The sequence below is a fragment of the Brassica napus genome, chromosome A6 (assembly GCF_020379485.1).
Source record: "Brassica napus cultivar Da-Ae chromosome A6, Da-Ae, whole genome shotgun sequence".
Lineage (NCBI taxonomy): Eukaryota > Viridiplantae > Streptophyta > Magnoliopsida > Brassicales > Brassicaceae > Brassica > Brassica napus.
The window spans coordinates 3,872,858-3,895,875 of NC_063439.1; the positions used below are offsets into that span (position 1 = coordinate 3,872,858).

The following is a 23,018-nucleotide window of genomic DNA, read 5'->3' on the forward strand; positions in this document are numbered from 1 at the left end:
ACAAAGATCTGACAATAACCAAACAAAACAATCGCTTTGAAAGCAGATCGAAACCCAAACCTTCAACGTCGCAAGTCCAAAGTGGAGATCCGCCAAGCTAAGAAAAAAAAAATTAGAACCGCTTCCGACGGTGGCAAGAGACGCCAACCGCCGGAGCAACAAAGATGAACGACAACGGCGCCTTTTGCTTCGAGAGAGAAAGGGACTAAAGTTAAGGACAAGGTTACATATAACAACTCTGTCTATGTGTTTTGTTTTTTTTTTAATAGACAAAGTTTATACCTAGAAAGTTTGATAATATATAATATCATGAATTTTATTTTGTCTTTTAGAAATTTTTTTTTTTAAATTATAACTCTAATTTTTTTTATAAATAAAAAATAATAACTCTATAAATTAATAAACTATCATATTTCTAACATGATTAATTATAGAGTTTTTACTTTAGTTTCAAAGTAAATCTCTTTTAATGCGGTAATTCATTTATTAACTAGTAACCCTCTGTTCCTTAATATTACATATTATAGAAAAAGAAATTGTTTTAAAAATATTTATTTTTTATATTTTCAAGACATGTTTTATTAACTAATTGCATATTTTAAAAAACTTAATTGTCCTTACTTAATTTTTATTGGGTTAAAATTATGAACAAAAAATAAACACAAAAAATTATGCAAATTTAATATGTTTTATTAAAATATGTAAAAAATGTATAATATGCAACATTAAAAAACAGAGGAGTAATGATTTTAAGAGTTAGATAAATATTATCACAGAAATTATCGTCGGAAGCATATCAAAGAAGCACAAAACGTAGTATTTTTCTTCTTCTTTTCATTATCATTCAACTAATTTCAGGTATCCTCATTGTCATAAATGTTATTATCTTCTTATGAAACTATGACTAAATACAATTTAAGAGATTACACAGTCACGGGCCATTCAAGGTTTCCAAAACAAGTAAAACCAATTACACAGCAAGAACCACAAGCAGGTCAATAATCAAATAAAAAAATACCAAAAATAAAGATTCTCTAAAATGAATGTAAGATTCAACGTACAGAAATGCTCCTTCCACATAAGCCTTGATATATGTGCATATATATATATATGACTCTCAGTATACTTTGTACATGTGCCAAGCTTGACTGTCAAAAGACTTGTGTCATTTACTCTCCTCTCTTTTCATGTCTCCTTCTCCCCCTCTTACAATGAAATCCTTGGACACACTCCACAATCCCTCGGCGGTTGAGTCCGGTAACGCCGCTGTGAAGAACGTCGACGATGATGGTCGAGAGAAGAGAACGGGGACGTTTCTGACGGCGAGTGCGCACATTATCACGGCGGTGATAGGCTCAGGAGTGTTGTCTTTGGCTTGGGCATTAGCACAGCTTGGTTGGGTGGCTGGAACCATGATTTTGGTGATTTTCGCCATCATCACTTACTACACGTCTACTTTGCTCGCCGATTGCTACAGAGCGCCGGACCCCATCACCGGAACACGCAACTACACGTACATGGGCGTCGTTCGAGCTTACCTTGGTATGCAATTTATTACCATTATCCTTTAAATCATTTTTATCAGCATTATTCAAGATTTTTTCAGTTTTATATAGAATTATGTTTCTGATCAACAATTTAGTCTACTGATATTAATAATTTTTTGGTATTATATGGTAAAAATATTCTTGTGAAGATACATTTTTGATCTTTTCCTATTTTTTTCATAAGATGGTCCCAGGAACAAATTAAGATCAAAGTAATGTTTTCTTGCAAGATCAAAGTAATCAACCATTTTTAGTGTATCCTATCTTTTGAGGAACATTATTTTGTGGTTCTAAATTTTTTTATTTTGAAAATTCTGCATGCTCTTCTTGGGAAGATATATGAGTTAATTATCAAAATCTACAAAAAGATAAAATAATTATGAAATTTATCTTCTTTCCAAAATTACTTAATGAATTGAATTGACTAGTGTAGGATTATCTCATTAAAGAATGCTATCATTAAATTTGATTGTTGGCCTCCCAAAAAAAAATTGAATTCAAAATGAGAGATTGATCCAAACTTATCCACAAAAACAAAAGATTATCCGACTTTTTAACATCAAAGGATTAATGACAATAACAATTTCGATGCTTAAGTCCTGCTTCGTGTAATCGCTGCTGTTGATTGACAAAAACAAAGACTCCTATGTAATTTAGAAGAGTAAAGTTTGTTTAGAATACTCCATAACATAAAACGACAGGTGGTAAAAGGTGCAGCTATGTGGACTAGCACAGTACGGAAACCTCGTTGGGGTCTCTATTGGTTACACCATCACTGCCTCCATAAGCTTAGTGTAAGTCGTTACACACTGATAACTTATTTCGGTTACAATTTTTGTGATGGTAACTAAAACATGTGTGTTGTGTTGCTTTGGCTAGAGCGATTGGGAGCAAATTGTTTTCATGACAAGGGACATGGTGCGAAATGTACCGCATCGAATTATCCATACATGGTGGCATTTGGCGGCCTCCAGATTCTTCTAAGTCAGATTCCTAATTTTCACAAGCTATCTTTCCTCTCAATCATTGCCGCGGTTATGTCCTTCTCTTATGCATCTATTGGTATCGGTCTGGCCATCGCCAAAGTGGCAAGTACGGTTTCATTTCCTTTATTCAACGTTTAAAGTTTACATGAATCTTCAATGTTCGATCGAGCTAACGGTGGAAGTGGTATAATTATGTGGAAGGTGGGAAGGTTGGTAAGACAACACTGACAGGTACGGTGATAGGAGTGGACGTATCTGCGTCTGATAAAGTGTGGAAAGCGTTTCAAGCGGTTGGGGATATTGCGTTTTCGTACGCTTACACCACTATTCTCATTGAGATACAGGTATGTACTACTTTCTTCTATCGTTCTTTGAATATTTGCATTTACATAGTAGTCATATATATGATGTATTAGTTAGTGTATGGATCTATTAATGTTTTTTTTTTGCTCTTAGAAGTAATCTCTAACTACCGATTATGGATATATTAGTTAGAGAATATGGATCTACTACCACTTCTATTCTCTCTTTCACCAAAAAGGGATAAAGAAGAAGGTGGCATTTACCTTGAAGATAAGATGTTACTATCAACTAGAGTATTAGCCTAGTAGGCATGCATCTACAAAAAGGCTTGATGGATTTTTTAATTATATATGTGAAGCTCTAAAGATACTGAAGCTCAAATATGTTTTTTATTTTTTTCTTTGTTGCAGGACACATTGAGATCAAGCCCACCAGAAAAAGTGATGAAGAAAGCAAGTCTTATTGGAGTCTCAACCACAACTGTTTCTACCTCTTATGTGGTTGCATTGGGTATGCTGCATTCGGAAACTTATCCCCTGGTGACTTCCTTACCGACTTTGGGTTTTACGAACCTTTCTGGCTCGTCATTTCGCCAATGTTTGCATTGCTGTCCATTTAGTAGGTGCCTATCAGGTAATTGTAGCATTAACAATATATCTCTTAAAGTAAACCTATCATTGACAAACAAACATGAGAACGTAGCACACATTTAAAAAGCAAAAACAGCTAATTATCACAACACACTTGTAATCTTCTTAAATATTCTTGTGTTATCCTCTGTTTTAGAAATTTAGATTAATAGTCGAAATTAGTAGAAATAGAGTTAGTTTGGTTTAAAATATAATCATTTTAATGATATCTTCTTAATCCTAGTTTAATATCATTTGCAGGTATATGTTCAGCCTTTTTTCCAGTTTGTTGAGAGCAAATGTAACAAAAAGTGGCCTGAAAGCAATTTCATCAACAAAGAATACTCGTTGAAGATACCATTGCTCGGAAATTTCGTGTCAACTTCTTCAGGCTGGTGTGGAGGACAAACTATGTGATTTTGACAACATTTATTGCAATGATATTCCCCTTCTTCAACTCCATCTTGGTTTGCTTGGGGCACTTGCGTTCTGGCCGTTAACAGTTTATTTTCCTGTGGCAATGCACATTGCTCAGACAAAGGTTAAGAAGTATTCGGGTAGATGGTTGGCGCTGAACCTCCTCGTGCTGGTTTGCTTGATTGTCTCCGCCCTAGCTGCTGTGGGATCCATTGTTGGCCTAATCAATAATGTCAAGAAATACAAGCCTTTCGAGAGTATAGACTAAGTTACTTATGCTGATCTATTTTAGATAAGAACTATATATATTTTTCTTTCCAGCAAAGTATTTTAGCTAAAGAATAATGTTGTAAACGTATTATGCTATTATGTTTTGTTTTATGATAAAGATGAAAACAAATGCTAATGGATCTATTAGTAAATCGTATGAAAATCGTTAATTTTTAGGAATACAAGGGGGAACTAGAAACATATGCATCTGTGACTATAACACAACAACACATGACAATACTAATAACTTTTTTTTTGAACAACTACAATACAAATAAATAACTAACACATAATAGAACTGGAATCCACATGACCACGGATAGAAACAGTACAATTCTGCAAAACAAAGACAGTACTACCTAGCACAAAAAAAGAACACAGTACTACACTACATGCCATTAAATCGCATCGCATCATCGTACATGCTTTTTCTTAGTTATCTCTACCACCCAGAATCAGAATCCACAGTTTCTCTATATATACATTAATGAATTCAGAAGACAAAAATCTAGCAACAAGACAAGTAGCCTCGTAATTACACAAGTGTTCCAATGTCTGAAAAGGATGAAAGATTAAGGGTGTCGAAAATGATAGTGTCAAGAAGATGGGTTTTCAACCCAAACATTTCGTTTTTCATGATTACAAGTGTAGCATGCTCCTCTTCTCAAACAAGCAATACCAAACTAACTTCATCTGTAACCAACTAAAGTTGATTATCAGAACATATCATGGACGTTGAACAAAGGAAACAAAGGAGCAACAATCTCATGTTTGTTTTACATTCAGAAATTCCAAAATGATTTTAATCTAATTTATACAGTTACATAACCAAATCAAAGGCAAAAGAAGAGTGACAAAGAAACTCACTCTTCATCTCACTCATAAGATCCCAAACCCAAAATAAAAAAGGTGAAAAGCCAATACGAAACCTCACACTCCAAAACAAGAAACTCACTATATACATCCTATTTTGTTAACGCCTTTAGAAGATTTTTTTTCAAAAAGAAAATACTCCCAAGGCCATTTTTTGTGACTAAAATTTCAGAACCGTAAAAACAAAAAATTCAACCTTATTTCTTTTTTCTTCAGCCGAGTGACGACTCACTGCAAAGCTCTTTCCTCATCCGCTGATTAAACAACCTGCAAGCATCCATACTCAGATCAATCGCTGCAGAAAGCGCCACGTAAGCAGCTGCATCCTCCATGCAGCTAACGTGCTGCACACTAACCTCCACACACGGCTTACTACATTTCCCTTCACCTTCCACACTCGCTGACATCACAAACCCTTTATACCCACTCCCCAACCACAGCCCGTATCCATAGTCCCCGCTCCCTCCTCTCGGACTACTCGCCGGCGACGTACCTCCGCTGCTTCCACCTCCACCGCTGCGTCTTCTCGTTCTGCTCACGCTACCCGCTGTTGGCGACGACCCCAGCTCGATCGAGAACTTGCCACCTCTGTGGGAACTAATACTCGACTCCGTGAGCACGATTCCCGCGCCGCTTGATCCGTCTGGGATGAGCTCGAACCTGTAGCCGAGCCCGTCGGTGGCTCCACCTCGTTCCCTCCACGCCTCTAGTCTCCCCCACGGCTTCCACGTGCCGTCCCCGGGACGGAGGATGAGCCAAGAACCGGGGTTTGACCGGCTGACACGGTCACTTCCAGGAGATGCCACGAAGGGGGTAACAATAGACGCCATAGCCACTGGAGAACCTGACAAATCATGGACCGTTATGGACCATCCTTTTCGCTCTTTCCCGGGACGTTCTCTCTCTCGCTCCCGAACGAGTTTAACCAGCTCCGTGGAACGCTCGTCTCCGGCGGCAACGATCTAATCAATAAAGAAACATATACAAATAGTAAGTTAAAAAAAAAAAGTAATTTAATATCACAAAGAGTAAAGTTTTATACTAAATATCCTAAAGAGTAAAGTTTTCAATAGATCCAGGAATGTGATAACAATAATCTATGGCGTTCGATCTTATGTTAAAGCGCATTTCGATTTGATTTGATTCCTCGGGGGAAAATAAATAAGTTTAAATTTTTTAAAAAGCGATTTAAAAAAAAAAACTCAATTTCCGACAAATTTGGTAAGATTGATTTTGATTGGTCGGGAAACTAACCTCGATCTCATCGTACGATCGCCGGTGTTCCGACAACTAAATTTGCAAGTGAAAACCGGTTGTCTGATACTCCCTTGAATCTGAACCACCTGAGGACTACACTCAGGCTCCCCCTCGAACTGAAACACGAACCTAGGATCAGGCTCCGCCTTCACATTCAGATGAAACGACGACTCTTTCCCCGCCCCTTTCCCCACCGATATCCACCCGTTATGGAACACGCACTGCTTCCCCTGCGCGCCGGCTAGATCCAGCGGCACGGAGACTTCCGCCACGTGACGGCCGGGATTCACGCCGCACGCTCCTCCGGCTCTTCCCGTGTAGATGAAGATCTTGAGGCACGGCTTGGAGGCGAAGATGGATCTGGAGGATAAGCGGGCGACGTCGGAGCTGCTGAGGTGGAACGTGGCGGCTAGGGTTTGGATCTCCGGGAACTGCGTGGCTTCCAAGGGAATGTAGGGGATGGCTGCGGTCTGCGGCGGGAAGTTTTTGAGTTTGATTTTGCAGAAAGAGGTGGATGGAGAGGGTGCACGACGGAGCTCGACGTCTTCGCCGCTTGAGGAGCCTTCAGAGCTAGGTTGTTGATCGTGAGGCGGATGAAAGGACAAGGATCCATTTAGGGCGAAGGAGAGAGAGAGAGAGAGAGGAAGACTAAGGGTTTAGGGAGAGAGACATTAACATGGACAGTAGAGAATTAGACAAAAGAAAAACGAAGGTGACGAATAAAACGCAGCGTTTTAATGGCGCCGCTGGAGTTTAACGACCTAACCACCAGCGAACGCTGTTTGTCTTCTTCGCTTTTTGTATTGCCTCTGGTTCTTAAGTGGGGCAAGAAGGAAGCTCGAAATACATTTTTTCCATTTTTTGCATTCCCTCCTTTCTTTCCTTTTATTTTTTTCTGAATTGTTCAATACGTCCTTGCTCTCTCTGAACATATAAAGATTAGCCCCGGATTTATTTCTTTACTATTTTGACCCCATTTTATTGAAAGAGAGAAATTACACCATCTTGCCTCTCAAATAGCAAACTAGGTCAGAGTAATAAAAAAAAAAATTATCAATAATAAAAAATTGATCATAATTCTTTGATAAAAGTATTATGTAAATTTTTGAATGCAATTTTACTTATGCCAATCCAAGGTATTAAATATATACTTCTAAGTTTTAACAGACACATTTACTTGTACATTTGCATTGTAAATTTATGATTATATACACACATAAATCAAATAACACAAATTTATTATTATATTCGTAAAAAGATTGGGATTAGGGCATAACTTTAATTATCTCCTTTAAAATGTTTGATAAGCAGCCTAAAATCGGGCTAAATTTTAACAAATAAAAAAAACTGATGTCGAGTAGCTAACATTGCTATAATGTGACACTTGTTTTGCAAATTTTCTTTTAAAGTTTTAAACAATTTCTTTGAGTTTTAAATGTGTACGAATAAAAGGGTAAATTCGAAATATAGAGTTAGTTGAGGGGTAGAGAGAAAAGGCATTGGAGCACAGCTGGGAACAGGCTGGCAAGAGATGCCAGCTAGGACTAGAGGTTGACGCCGGTGTCGTCTCTCTCTCTCTCTCTCTGAGTCTTGACTTTCTCTCTCTACCTGATCAGTGAGTTACCAACCACACAAAATGTGGGCCCCCACTTCTTTTAATTTTACGAAAGCACCCTTAATGGCTTACGTGTACGTTCGCGGCTCTTTGTGCATTGATCGGGGGAATCTTTCGGCCTCTATGCGGAGCTCACGTTTTTGTGTCAGTCACATAGCTTTTTTTATATGTTTGTTTTGTTGTTATGGGCCGCACCAATGAACGTCCAAACCAATGTCGTTCGTTAACTCTCAACTCATCCAAGGCTCAACTCAAATGCAAATCAAAAATCAAATTAAATACTGGATAAAACACCATAGCAAAAATAGTTAATAGTTAAACGTAGTTTGCTGTTGAAGCACAGTTATAAACAAAAAGAATGCCTTTGTCCTCTTGAGTGACTGAGTCTATAACCCTAGATGTTACTATATTGAAAGAAGAAAACAAGGGAGCAAAATCCAGCTATCATCCACGATCCTCGTTCAGCATAAAGTAATAAACTAATCTAACAATAATAATAGTTAATTGAATCTAGTGTAATCGTAAACGTGCACGCATATCTCTCGCCCAATCCCCAAACAATTACTACTATACTACTTTAATCCATATATTATTAAAAATATACTGAATGATTATAAAAATGGAAGAAGAAGAAGCTCAGCAATTTGTTTAAGAAAAGAACGAGGAGTTTACCTTTGCAGTCGAATAAAAGTGTGACTGACTTATTTGATGTGATTTTTTAAAAGGACGGTTTCCTCGGAAGTGTAAACACGTTAGAAATTTCAAAAATTCATAAGTTTCTGTGGAAAAGTTCCGATTCAAAATTATTTTTCAAAATGACCGAGAGAACAAGAAGTCCTTGTGGTGTGTTATCATTTTTCTCTCATGTGTTACATGAACAACGTGAACTCCTTATACTGACCATAACATTATATTGTATGCATGTAGTAAAAATCTATAACCATGTATTTTTCATACATAAGCAAAACACGAGATATTGACATATATGATGTAGTTCTCGCCTCGCAGACAGATATTACTAATAATGGTGTAGAGAATGTAACTTCAAATTCAGTGAGAACTCAACTCACTGAATGTTTGAAGAGTAGTGGCTGCTACTTCATATTTCTATTATGTTTCATAAGGAAATAACTGGTCTAGTGATCTTGCAAACAACGGTGTTATGGTTCTTTGGAAGATGATGAGATAATAATATGTAAGATTTTTACCAAAGCATACAAGAGGAGAGCATAGATAAAGAGAGCCACACAAGCATAAGTTATTTGTTTGATCTAGATTTGCTCTCTACTGGATCCTTAATCCTTGTTTGTAATGTCGTTTGTCTTTGTCTCTATTGCTGCCGGCTACTGTCTCTAGAGGAGACTTGTCTCTCGACGGTTTAGTGTTTTTAGATTTTTATTACAACCTTCTATAATTCTCGAATGGTTTAGTGTTAAAAAGATATAAATTATTTGTTTGTTCTTCAAAATAAAATAATGAAAAACATTTTTTAAAAAAAGGGAATAAAACAGAAGAAAGAGAGAAGCACATCTGAGGATCAAAGACACGGCAAGCAGCAAAGGAAGTGAAGCGAAAACGAAGATGAAGGCGTTAGGGTATTGGTTAATGGTGGTTGGTTCGCTGAGGTTAGCTGCGGTTTGGTTCGGTTTCTTCAACATTTGGGCTCTTCGTCTCGCCGTCTTCTCTCAGACCACCAGTTCTGTTCTCCCTCCCTTTTAATCTCCATTATATAATTCTTCTCAGTCGATTTCGTGTTTAGATTTAGTTGAACTTTCAATGTCTTTTGATCTTAGTAGGTGATGTTCACATAAGAATCTACAGATACTTGTATCAAATTGACTTGCTTAGTCTCTTGAGATTCTAGTCATACTTGGTCACTAGTGGCTATGGAGGTGCGTTTATTGTTTCAAGGAGAAATGATACTGTCACGTTATCGTGGGTCTGATTTGTGCTGTGAAAGTTTAGGTTTTTTCGGTTTCTGTGACTTAGGCAGAGGAAGGCATTGTGTCTTCCAATACGGATCCAATTTGGGATGATCCCTAATTTTTACTACATTGAAAATTAGTGAAGAGCTAGCTAGTACATTGCATTGTTGGGTCAATGGTTTTGAAGTTCACAAGTCAACTAATAAGGAAAGCCTGTTTTGGATTCTTTGAACTTTATGCATGATCTTTGTAGCTGCTTTTCTTTTGCTTGTTCATGTTCCTTTGATTGCAAAGTTGAGGTAGTTTGGATTGAAAGCAACACATGCTCAGATTCACCATTAGCTTCAGGGCTCGAGCAAAGAGTGTATTTTATCCTTTAGTCTAAAAGGCGGTGTCATGTGTGTTTTTTATATTTCTTGATCATTATGGCTTCCTTTTTTTTTTTATGTCTTCAAGATTGGTCTTCCTTGCAAGTTGAGATTATATAAATTTATTATAGCTTATCTTTGTTTGTGACCTGATAAATGTATTCCATCTTTTAGGAAGCTATATTGATTTCAATGGTTGAGTATGATAGCTGTTTTAAATCTGTTAGATCTATGCAAAGTTGCAGGATTCTTAATAAATCAAAGAGTTTAACCGAGGTAGTAAATTTATAGACAAGAATCTTTGTGTCAGGTCTATATTTCTCAGTGGATCATGTTCATTGAATCTCTTGCGACTATGGGAAAGGTTCAGTTTCATATGACGCATGCTTAGTGCTTTGGGTTTTTTTAGACAGAATATGTAGGAAAAGAGAGACTAGTAGTAAACGAAAGCAACATATCCGAGAAAGATAAGCAATGTTATTAACTCTTGTACAATTCCTTGAGGATGCAACTTTGGTAGGAAGTGGACCACCATGCCTATAAATCAGGAAGGAGGGAAGTATTTAGATATAGAATTGGTTGGTTTTGATCACAGTACATAATCCAATGCACAATCATTTTTTTCTTGTGGGATAAGTATGCACTTTTCTTAAAATACTGTTGAAGTAAATCAATGACCAAGTGAAGTGTATCTGATGCTGTAGATATATTAGAACAGAAGCAACTTGATGTGTGTCGTTTCCTTTGTAATTTGTGATGCATGATTTCTGCAAAGGGATTGTGTTACGGAACATTGTTTTCATGTGATTGTAAGTAAGGTCACCCAAGTGTTTAGTTTATTGTTTCTTGTAACAAAAAAAATATAGTAACAATTTTGCATCATCTGAGGAAACAAAAAAGTTTATTTATCCAGAAAAGACTGATTCACATAGTTGAAGTCTCTAACTTTAGGCTTCCTATGGCTCCTTATGGTTTACAGTAATAGTCCCGTCCTCATGACTCAAGATGTTCTTTCTTCTGTTTTAACTGTTTTGCAGTGAGTGAAGTACATGGACGTACGTTCGGAGTATGGACACTCTTGACATGCACTCTCTGCTTTCTTTGTGCATTCAACCCCGAAAATAAACCGTTATACTTGGCTACCTTTCTCTCATTCATCTACGCCTTAGGCCATTTCCTGACTGAGTACCTCTTCTTCTACATACAATGACCGTCGCCAATCTCTCAACCGTGGCCTTCTTCGCAGGTATGGCTTGTGGAAATCACCAGACATTACATCACCCACTCTTGTATTCAATCAGTTAATGTAGGTTGCGTTCATTGTGTGAATGATCCCAATACTGTTTTTTATTTTTGATGTATGTAACAGGCACGTCGATTGTGTGGATGCTCTGGGAGTGGAATTCCCTTGAACAACCGCACTCCAAACTTTCTTGACTTTTTTTTTTTTTTTTCAAGAAGACATGTAACTGGGTCTTTCTTCTTTGAAACTTTTTAAGAGTTGGAATCATCTCCGGCTTTTTTGCTCGGATTCCTAGAGCTGTTGTGATCTATATATTTCATCTTCCTATCTTTGATAGTCTCAAGGAGACTTGTAGGACTTGTTATCTTCTAATAAACCTGACTCAAATTTTTCAATCATGTATTGTATGACATCTGCTACAGCTGAATTGACTTTTTTTTTTCAAATTTGAGCATGAATGACTAATGGTATTATGAGGATGAACACTAGCCTGAATGGTATTGTGAGCGATAAATCTTTGAACGGTTCCTCTAAAACTAGCATCAAGTTTAGAGGTTGTTACACAGTGGAAGTTGTTTAGTTGGGAGAGTAATTATGTGAAGAACTTTGTTGTTGTTGTTTTTTTTTTGTTTTTTCTGATAGGGCATTCAAAGACTTTGTAGATCTTTGAATTTATACACACACTTGATAAGTAGAGTTGAGAATGCATTTTCCTGTCGTATAGACTATATAGACAGTGGTAAGATACATGCCCTTATCTTCGTATGTCTTGCGCAAGATGAATTACTATAATGATTTCTCTTCATTATTATTCGTTACTTGCAGCCCCCAAAGAACTCAAATGCTTCAAAACCCAAGTCAAGACAGTACTATACATAATTCATAAATATTTAAAGTGTGATTTGAAAGTACTTCTTAGCGATAATAAAGTAGAGTAAGATATATTTCTGCTAAGTTACTCTACTTTTACCCAATTAAGCAAAACTTGTTTTCAGCCTATTTTTCTTTGTTTTCAGCCTATTTTTCTTTTCTTTTTTCCATTCTTCAACTTCTTTTTTTCATTTTTACTCCACTGAATACCAATCACAGCCTAGATATATTGGTCCACGAATTTACAACGGTTGTGAAAATAAAATAAAAATATATGGGTTTAGCTAAGAGGTTAACAGATGGATAAATGATTTGGATGGTTTTTTGGAACACAACTTTCATTAAATTTAAATTCAAGGATTACAAAGGCAAGAGATAGTTAAACATCCTCACATCAGCTATAGCAAAGGAAATTAAGTTTTGGATGGTTTTACAAAATCAATTTTACAAGTTGACACGCAAAGTTTATATGTATCAAAATATTTCATTTTCGTATCTCACATCCTTTTCAGTCATCTCACCAAACTTCGCTAATTTTAGTATGCTTAGGTTAAATCACATACTAATATTTCTTATTAAGTAAATAACTTGTATAGTGGATCTTGTCAAATCAGTAGTATAATACATCGGATCTGTAGTTTGATTATTAATTACTAGATTATACAATTAGCTATAGTTCAAAAGTATCAGTCATACAAATTAATCAAATGCTAAACCTCCAAATATCCAACTTTTAAAGAAAAATCTCTTAAGTAATCGCAGGCAGTGGATCAAAAAATATCATCCGTTAGTTGAGTAAATGTTACTAATAAGAGCATCGCGAAGGATACATACCACCTACAATCTCATACTTGTCCAACTTCTCTGCATCTACCGTGTAGATATTCAAAATTGGCGAACTCTTGCAACCACCCATATATGCAAACTTTCGACAATATTGTATCGAAAATGAAGAGACAAGAATATAAATTGGATGGCCTCAGTAGTATATAGCATTATCAAAAATAGAATATGAAAATAAACACATTTAATTGATGAAAGGAACTAAAAGTTGGTATACATTTAGTTCCCCATTGATATTTTACGTGACATGATAGAGTCAAGGCTCAACTGTAACCACACTTTTTCAGTTTCTCGCTGTTAGGACAACAAATTGAATACCATCCAGACCAAAGCACAAGTTCACGACATATCTTTCTAAGGTACATTGGTGGTAATGGTAAAGAAAAGTGGTTTCACAAAGTTAGTATAAATACAAGTACTAATAGCACTAAACGTTATAGTTGTAAATTTCTCTATTGTCCTCTACTCTCTCTATATTTATACCAATGTTCATGTCTTCTCTTCTCTCTCCCTCTTTGTAGTATCACGAATATTTTCTTCAATGTCAGCACAAGCTCATTATTCTTTTTCTATAACCTCTAAAAAATAGAATCGTACAAAAACAATTTATCTTAAGAGTTTCAGTTTGGTGAACAACAAGCTCATACAACATTTGTCATGGCTCTTCGCTGCTTATCTCAATCTTCAACAGCTTTCTCTTATCTCTCTAAGGTTTGTATCAATATCAAATTATTTTGTTGTTGTTTCCTTCCTGTATAAAAAAGAAGAGTATACAGAACCAAAAAGACCTTACTGTTCTTTTGATATCACGACAATATGGAAAGAGACAAATTACAGATGGAAAACGTTGTCTTTGTTTTTTTACGGGGTATTCATGGTCTATGGAAGAGTTCACACTAATCTTTAAACCGGAAGTATAACACACGGATGGATTTTCTTTTTGGATATTCAAATGAGATCCAAAGTATGGTTTTATATCGGTTTAACTACACGACTTTAGTCTCGTGAAATTTTATTTGAACATAAAAAAAAGAAAAAAAATACTTTTTCTACTAAACGTTTTGCCTATGTTTTTTATTTTAATTTTTATGATTAAGAATTTTCTTTTTTGGATAACAACAATATATATATATAAATTATCTTTTTGCTTTATAAAATATATTTTTTTTTTGCTTAATATATATATTAAGTGTTTCGCCCGTATATACATACATAATTATCTCAAAGTTACTTATTAATATATATATATATATATACCAATTCAAAACTATCATGATAAATTATTTTTATTCTCTAATAAAGTTTAAACCGAATATCAAATTATTTATAAAAAAATTCATAAGCTCGTTATTGCCTTAAACTGAATACCATCTAGACCAAAGCACAAGTTCACGACATATCTTTCACGGTACTTTGGTGGTAAGGGTAAAGAAAAGTTATGGTTTCACAAAGCTACTATAAAATACAAGTACTAGTAGCAGTAAACATAGTTGTAATTGCCTCTACTCTTCTCTTCTCTCTCCCTCTTAATTTGTAGTTTCTCGAATATTTTCTTCTGAGTATGCACAAGCTCATCATTCATTTTCTATAACCTCTGAAAATAGAATCATACAATAACATTTATCTTAAGAGTTTCAGTTTGGTGCATACAAAGCTCATACAACATTCTTCATGGCTCTTCGCTGCTTATCTGAATCTTCAACAATTTTGTTTTATCTCTCTAGCGTTTGTACTTTTACTTTAAAAAACGTTTGTACGATCGTCGAATAAAAAACGTTATACTCTTATTAACCTTTAACAAAACAAAAAGGATTCTATATCTTCTTTTCTATACAAGAAGGAAACAACTACAACATATTTTGCAATTTGTATTTAAGTTTTCTAGTAATTAAAAGAGATTTGGTTTCCTTTACGCTCACGCGCGCGTTTGATATGTAAATGAAACAATACAGATCTGTGGATTTCGTATGCATGGGACTAAGGCAGCAGTTTCTGTTGTAGAAGAACATGTCTCGGAGATGGTGGGGACAGGACGGTAATTACCAATTCGAATGCAACAACGTTTGTCCTAAAAATACAAAGATTACAAAAAATTATCAGTATTTTTCTAATATTATTTAATATATAATTAGATATAACTGCACCAACCATAAATAAGTTTATATAATTTGATTGATCACACTATATCCAATAAATATAAAAATTATTTAGAAATGTGAAATCACTTATATTTTGAAACAAAATTATCATTCAAAATATTATATCATGAAACATAAAAAGATTGAGTAATAAATAAGAGAAAAATAACATAAAGTAAAAGGCAAAAATTAGATGCTAAAAGTGTACTCTCCTAGTTAAATTGAATTTTGTGTGACCTCAAGCTACCCGGTCATCAGTGTCATTGGTTCAATAGTTAAAGGCTTAAAGTTCAACCCACTCTTTCAGAAGGACTAAGAATTAAAGTTTGCAACAAAAAAAAAAAACTTAAATCCAAGGTTGTGTTTTTGGTTTAAAGTCTAAGATTATTCTACTACGGTTTGGTTTATAGTTGTTGGGTTTGGTATGGGTTGTTTGTGGTCATTTTTAAACTTAAATGGGACACATAAAAGGAAAAAATATATTTTTTTTGCAGGGGGAGGGGGGGGGGGGGACAACCTCGGATCACACACTACCCCACCAAAACAACCCACCACCAACACAAAAAAAAACTGCTGCTGCAAAAAAAAAAAAAATAAAAAAAAAAAAAAAAAAAAAAAAAAAAAAAAAAAAAACAAAAAAATCAAAAAAAAAAAAAAAAATTTTGGGGTGGGTTTTGCAGGGGCTGGTCATGGGAGTGTAGGTGGTGAGTTGGTGTGTTGTTTGGTTGCGGTGGTGGGGGGGTTTTTGGAAGGTGTTGGGTGGTGTGGTTTTTTGTTGTGTTTGTGGTTTTTTTGTTTTTTTTAAGGGTTGGGTTTGGTTTTGTTATTTGTGGTATTTGGGTTATTTCAATGGGTGGTTTTTCTTTGGTTTTTTTTTTGATTAGGTTGTTGTGTTTGTTTGTGTTTTGTTTGGTGGTTGTTGTTTTTTGTGGGGCTGGTGTTTGTTGTTTGGGGGTTTGATTTGTTGTGGTTGGGCACTAAATTGGGGGTTGTTGTTTTTTGTTTCAATCGGGGTTTTGTGGGTGGGTTGTAATAAAAAAGGGTGGGGTGTTGAGGTTTGGTGGGAGGGTTGTTTCTGTGTTGTAGGTTGGTGTGTTTGTGTTTTTGGGTTGTTTCTAAAGCTCATCCACCAACACCAAACACCACCCCACAAAAGTAAACACAATCAACACAACAACCCAACCCAACACAAAAACACAAAAACCACAAACCCCACCAAAACACACAAACAATAAGATATGCGCCGTATTGCACGGTTACTACGGCTAAGGCCCAAACAACAAACACAATCCACCAAAAATACAAAAAACGTAAAGTTGAAAAAAAAAAAAAAAAAAAGAAAAAAAAAAAAAAAAAAAAAAAAAAAAAAAAGTTGTTAAAAACGTAGTTGTGTTTGGTTGTTTTTGTTTTGGTGGGTGTGGTTTTGGTGGGGTTGGTTTTGTTTGCACAATGCATAAAATAGTAAATTCAATATGTCAAAATATATAGTCATTTTTAAACTTAAATGTGACATGATAAAAGGAAAAGATATTGTTTTGCAACTTATTTTTATATACGTTTACTTTTGATGTTTAAAGAAATAAAAAGAATATTTACTAGCCAAAAAGTAACTTATCTCGCAGTGAGGATGAAGAGTATGCTGATGTGGATTGGGACAACCTCGGATTCAGTCTTGTACGGACAGATTACATGTTTGCCACCAGAAGTTCCGGAGAAGGAAACTTCGAACAAGGTTGCCTTAGCCTTTACGGCAACATCGAGCTCAACCCTGCTGCTGGAATTCTCAACTACGGCCAGGCAAAAGCTTCAAAACACGTCCCAAAAACTCACAATAATTCATCACATAATAAGCAAATTTTCTGGTGGATTTTGCAGGGACTAATCGAGGGGATAAAGCGTACAGAGAGAAAATGGTAGGGTTCTTCTCTTTCGTCCAGAGTTAAATGCGATGCGTATGAAGAAAGGAGCAGAGAGAATGTGTATGCATTCTCCCTCTGTTCAACAATTTATTGAAGGTGTTAAGCAGACTGTTCTTGCAAACAGAGACGCTGGTAAAACATTCAATATTTGTTTTTATCCTCATATCGGTCATGAGATTTTAGGGTTATAGATAATTTAATAAGATTGTGGAAAAAATATATTTTAATATAAATTTGGAGAAGTATGTGTTTATGCAAATTATTTCTTATATTTTGAAGGTTATATTTCAATATTTCAATTTACATATCTTTGGTTTTGTTGTCTTAAATGTCAAGCTTTTTTTGCATTAGGTTCCTCCTCCTGGAAAAGGCTCCTTGTATCTCAGACCATTGTTGTTTGGAAGTGGAGCAAGCTTGGGTTTGTCTGCAGCATCAGAGTTTACGTTTCTTGTGTTTGGTTCTCCGGTTCAAAACTATTTTAAAGTCAGTGCTGTCAAAGATCTTTTCTTCGTTTTTCAAGCAAAAGATCAATCTTGATTTTGAATTTGATTGCTTGTACAGGAAGGTACATCAGCACTGGATCTCTACGTTTGAGGAGGTGATTCCACGCGCGTATATTGGAGGGAGTGGTGGCGTTAAGGCCATTTCTAATTACGGTCCAGTAAGTTAAAACACTATCAAGTCATGGTTTCAAGTACTAAAGTGAGTGAGTCTTGTGTTGTGGTAATAAACTGTAATAAAAAAGGTGCTTGAAGTGATGAGAAGAGCGAAAGCGAGAGGGTTTTCCGATGTATTGTATCTGGACGCAGAAACTAAGAAGAACATAGAGGAAGTTTCTGCTTCTAATATATTCCTTGTAAAGGTAAGAGGAAACTCTTTTGTAAGAACAAGTTGAATGCTTCTTTTGTAATGTAAAAATTTGAAGTTTCCTGAGTCTTTTTCAGGGGAATACAATAGTGACTCCAGCTACAACCGGGACGATTCTTGGAGGGATCACACGAAAGAGCGTAATCGAAATTGCTATTGATCTTGGTTACAAGGTTAGTTTCATTCCACAGCTTTGTTCCTCTTAAGGTAAAACAGAGCACCTAAACACTCAGTTTCAGTTTATTTAATGTAGTTTTACACAATCAAACATAGATTTTGACTTAAGTAATGTAAATAATAAATCAAATAAATACAGTTAATCACAGAAAACTTACTTGGAATCAAAGAAACAGTGTGTCTACTTCTCTGTTTCCTACTTTGTTGCAACTCTTCTGTTCTGTAATGTACAGTGGAAGAACGAGTAGTTCCCGTAGAAGAACTGAAGGAAGCAGAAGAAGTTTTCTGCACTGGAACTGCTACCGGAGTTGCTTCTGTTGGGAGCATCACGTATCAGAACACCAGGTCTCTTCTTCTTCACATACATGATGACTATAGTATATATATGTACATATGTAGATGCTTATAATTATACACTTATCTATTAATTTATCTGCAGGACTGAGTACAAAGTTGGAGATGGGCTTGTAACGCAGCAACTTCGATCTATTCTTGTCGGAATACAAACTGGTTCTATCCAAGACACTAAGAATTGGGTGTTGGAGATAGATTAATTTCAGAGAAAAATAAATCAATTGTTATGTTGCACTCACTCTTTGATGTATCCAAAGATTTGGAACTCTCAAAATGGTTGTTGTCACATTTCGTGCATCCCTTCATTTTATAAGGTACAATAGTATCAGATAAATTACCTCGGCTTACCTTTTGGATGTAATAACTGCAAACATTTGATGTCGCCAAAACGCGGCCCAAAATCCTGTAATTGAAAAGCCTAAATAGACCAGGAACGGCCCAATTAAAAGCCATTAACGTTCAGAAACCCTTACAATTTGCGCCGGTTTTGATTGATCACAATTTGCCATTCCAAGAATACACTGACTTTTTTGGAAGAGCCTGCGAAGAAACAATAAGACCATGATTAACCCCAATCTTTTAATTAAGATAAGACGATTCTTAGTTTTCTTAATTTTAACTAAGAAAAGTTAAGAATGTTTTTTAAATAAAAAATATAAAAATCATTTTTTAACCGAAAAATGTCAAATCATAAATTAAAAACCTCAATTAATAGATCGAAATTAATCATGCCCTAAAGTTATCATCAACGTTGAAGACCAACAAGCCTACAGCCTTTCATGAATTAAGGTCTTCTTGGTGAATATTTCTTAAACTTATTTTTTTTGTTCACAAAATATTTTCTTAAACATATTCAACTTTTCGTGAGACATGTCTAATCACCTTTGAATCATACCCACTTAAACGTAATTCTACGTTTTCACCCCTTTTTTTTTTGTTTGTCGAACGCTAAGTTTGTCGAACTTTTTTGTAAACTTCCTGTTAGTTTCTTTGATTAGATATGACAAATAGGATTCAAATGTTTTGTCAAAGAAAATAGGATCTTATGAAAAGTAAACGAAGGGGTGAGTCGAAGACATTTTTGATACCACCACTATATGGACAGGGACACGTGACGTAGAAAAAGGCTATTTCTCTGACGTGGCTCTCAGTCTCCACTAGCTTTCGTATTTATCTCCCAATTCATAATCATATTATATAGTATAAAACACTGAACCATTTGAAAATTCTACGGGCTATAAAAAGGTTGAATATACAAATGGTAATGGACGAAGACGTTGGAAAGACGAATGATGTGGAGAGGACACAACGAACGGAGGTTGTTTATCCGACAAAAACATCTGCATCTGACGTGGCTATCACTTCTCAAGTTCCCCCTCCCCTCCTAATCTTTGGAGCTCCCATCAAGGAAACTGTAATCGAAATTTGGTCTTTTGAAGGTAATCTATTTTACTACTGTATGTGCACAAAAGAAACGGGGCCAAATAACAATCCAGACAACGCAATTAATGAGTGTTTTTGACTACTAAATGATCCCTCCATATACAACATACAAAAGCTAATTATTATCATTGGATCGAGAATTATAATAGGCTAATTAATCACTTGTAAACAATTCAAAAATAGGATTTTCTCGTTTGAAGATACACCACATATTTTTCTTTTCTTTCATCCTTCACTTACCACCATTAAAACGAAACAAGAACAAAGCTCCGTTAATTTCGTTAAAACTCTAGTTTCAGAGAGAGACGTCTGGATCTAGAAATGGATCTTATCAGGTAGATAAACACAGTGACAAAGCAAAAGAAAAAAAAGTCATAATAAACACACAAAAAAAAACAAGATAAGAACTCTTACTACAATGTCCACCACTTTGGAAAAAATAAGAAAATAAAACAAATCACAAAACGTTTTCCAGATAAAAGCAGACACACTTCACATAAGCTTCGCAATTACTTACGTGTTGGATACTTAATTTAACACTGTTCTTGGTGGTTTCTTCACCTTTTCTTTTTTGGTAAAAATCATTTAAAAAAAAAAACTTTCTCTCTTTATCTTTGTTTCCACTTTATTGGATCAACAGAATCATCTTTTCACCACCAAAGACAAAGGCTCTGTGATTGTGAAGATGAACAAAACAATCTCATCTCTGCGCAAAAGTCTGGTGTTACCTCTTCATGTACATATTCGCACGGTATAAAGTCTTATCCAGACAAAACTCAACATCTCAGATGCAAATATATTTGTTTAATGTCTTTATTTATTTTATTTTTTTCAGCTACAATCTTTTTCTAAGTACAACGCACAAGCTGCATCAGCGTTGCAAGAAGAACGTAAGAAACCTACTTATCAGTAAGTTTGCATCCAACTCATATAAAGACTTTACCATTACATTAGAAAATCTCTGTTTTCACAATCCTTGTTTCTATTTTTTTATGTAGAGATGATAATGAGTATGCTGATATGGATTGGGATAATCTCGGGTTTGGTCTAACTCCAGCTGATTACATGTACGTCATGAAATGCTCAAAAGACGGTGAGTTCACAAAAGGTGAACTTAGCCGCTTTGGTAATATTCAGCTAAGTCCTTCTGCTGGAGTCTTGAACTATGGACAGGTAAAGAGTATATTCTTGTAACCACAAACGTTTCTTGATTTTTTTTTCTTAACTATCTACTAATCAGTGGACTATTCACAGGCGATATATGAAGGTACAAAAGTATACAGGAAAGAGAACGGGAAGCTTCTTTTGTTTCGACCTGATCACAACGCTGTCCGAATGCAGCTTGGAGCTGAACGGATGCTCATGCCTTCTCCTTCTGTTGATCAGTTTGTTGATGCAGTTAAACAAACCGCTTTTGCAAACAAACGTTGGGTACAAAACGCTTTCTTTGTAAACAAACATATAATCATTCTGTGAAAAGGTTTCTTTTGAGGATGTGAGTGAGTTTGTGTGTGTGTTTTGGACTTTGGTTAGGTTCCTCCTTCAGGGAAAGGGTCTTTGTACATTAGACCTCTGTTGATGGGAAGTGGTCCAGTTCTTGGTTTAGCACCTGCACCTGAATATACATTCATTATCTATGCATCTCCTGTTGGTAACTACTTCAAGGTATCTTTATATACATATCCTTTCTTTTTAAGCTTTTCTTTAGTGATATAGAACGATTGGTGACTAGGGGTCGTTAGCTCAACTGGAAAGGACTATGGCCATTGCGCTTCAGTTCAAGTGACCGTTGGGACGAAACTAATATTAGATGTTGTAGTTTCGGGCTTAGGGGATTACGAGCTTCTGGTATTTATTTATTTTTTAAAATAGAACAATTGGTGAGTTTTTTCTCTACTGGTTTTATAGGAAGGTACCGCTGCTCTTAACCTCTATGTAGAGGAAGAGTATGTCCGTGCAGCTCCTGGTGGAGCTGGAGGAGTCAAGAGCATCACAAACTATGCCCCGGTAAGTATAAAAACCCACTTACTTTCAAAAAGACAACAAGTTTTGATAAGCCATGTGGTGTAGGTTTTGAAAGCACTAAGCAGAGCCAAGAGCCGTGGGTTTTCAGACATTCTTTATCTAGACGCTGTAAAGAAGAAGTATCTTGAGGAGGCTTCTTCTTGCAACGTCTTTGTTGTAAAGGTAAACATATAACATATACTGTGAACTCTATTTTGCTGTATCTTTCCTAATATCACTACTTCAGGGTCGGACAATCTCAACTCCTGCCACTAATGGAACTATCCTAGAGGGGATTACAAGGAAGAGTGTGATGGAGATCGCAAGTGATCAAGGTTACAAGGTAAAAAAAACTCAGAAGAAACAACAATAATAAACTCAGATAAGTATCTCACGCTTGGGATATGATCAGGTAGTAGAGAAGGCAGTTCATGTGGATGAAGTAATGGATGCAGATGAAGTTTTCTGCACTGGAACTGCTGTAGGAGTAGCTCCTGTGGGCACTATAACATATCAGGACAAAAGGTAACAAAAAAAAAACTCACAATGGCTTTAAACAAAGATTTGGCCTGATGTAATAATAATCTTTCTGAAACATTCAGAATAAGGTATGAAACTGGGGATGAATCTGTCTGCCAGAAACTGCGGTCGGTCCTTGTCGGTATTCAGACAGGAACCATTGAAGATACCAAGGGATGGGTTACATGCATCAACTGAGAAACCAGTTCTCAAACCATTACTACAAAGAGAGATTCACTCTGCATTTTATCAAGATGTGTATACACAACAATGAAGAAGACTGTGTAAATGTATAATAAAATTAAATATTAATATATTGTCATATTCACTTGGATAATGTAAAAACAATGTATTCGGATTCCATATTTTAATAAATGCATTCTTGGTTGAGAAAGAAAAAACAACAACTGAGAATCCAAATCATTCTTGTTTTTTTTTAAAGAAAGAATAA

General features: G+C 35.6%; 2 protein-coding genes and 3 pseudogenes across 2 annotated transcripts; 4 read left to right on the forward strand and 1 right to left on the reverse strand.

Moving 5' to 3' along the window:
• Positions 1 to 985: 985 nt before the first annotated feature.
• Positions 986 to 4,181, forward strand: LOC125610162 (annotated as a pseudogene).
• A 724-nt stretch (positions 4,182 to 4,905) lies between these two features.
• Positions 4,906 to 7,238, reverse strand: LOC125610161 (annotated as a pseudogene).
• Positions 7,239 to 9,389: 2,151 nt separating this feature from the next.
• LOC106351169 (ergosterol biosynthetic protein 28) lies at positions 9,390 to 11,879 on the forward strand. The gene is given in 4 exon segments (XM_013790981.3): positions 9,390 to 9,593; positions 11,228 to 11,388; positions 11,391 to 11,436; positions 11,560 to 11,879. Coding segments are annotated over 4 exon segments (390 nt in total). The 5' UTR covers positions 9,390 to 9,478; the 3' UTR covers positions 11,628 to 11,879.
• Positions 11,880 to 13,766: 1,887 nt separating this feature from the next.
• LOC125610163 lies at positions 13,767 to 18,948 on the forward strand (annotated as a pseudogene).
• Positions 18,949 to 20,532: 1,584 nt separating this feature from the next.
• LOC125610164 (branched-chain-amino-acid aminotransferase 2, chloroplastic-like) lies at positions 20,533 to 22,990 on the forward strand. The gene is made up of 10 exons (XM_048782106.1): positions 20,533 to 20,795; positions 20,880 to 20,953; positions 21,043 to 21,217; positions 21,299 to 21,475; positions 21,578 to 21,709; positions 21,953 to 22,051; positions 22,115 to 22,231; positions 22,296 to 22,391; positions 22,461 to 22,573; positions 22,651 to 22,990. Exons 1-10 carry the CDS (start codon positions 20,730 to 20,732, stop codon positions 22,763 to 22,765), a joined length of 1,164 nt encoding a protein of 387 aa, XP_048638063.1. The 5' UTR covers positions 20,533 to 20,729; the 3' UTR covers positions 22,766 to 22,990.
• The last annotated feature ends 28 nt before the right edge of the window (positions 22,991 to 23,018 follow it).

Bases quoted from the DNA above. Each gene is read 5' to 3' on its own strand.
- LOC125610164 (XM_048782106.1), top strand. From the start codon at position 20,730: ATGAACAAAACAATCTCATCTCTGCGCAAAAGTCTGGTGTTACCTCTT. The intron at 20,796-20,879 runs GTATAAAGTCTT...TATTTTTTTCAG, and splicing joins TTCATGTACATATTCGCACG to CTACAATCTTTTTCTAAGTA. The intron at 22,574-22,650 runs GTAACAAAAAAA...TGAAACATTCAG, and splicing joins ATAACATATCAGGACAAAAG to AATAAGGTATGAAACTGGGG.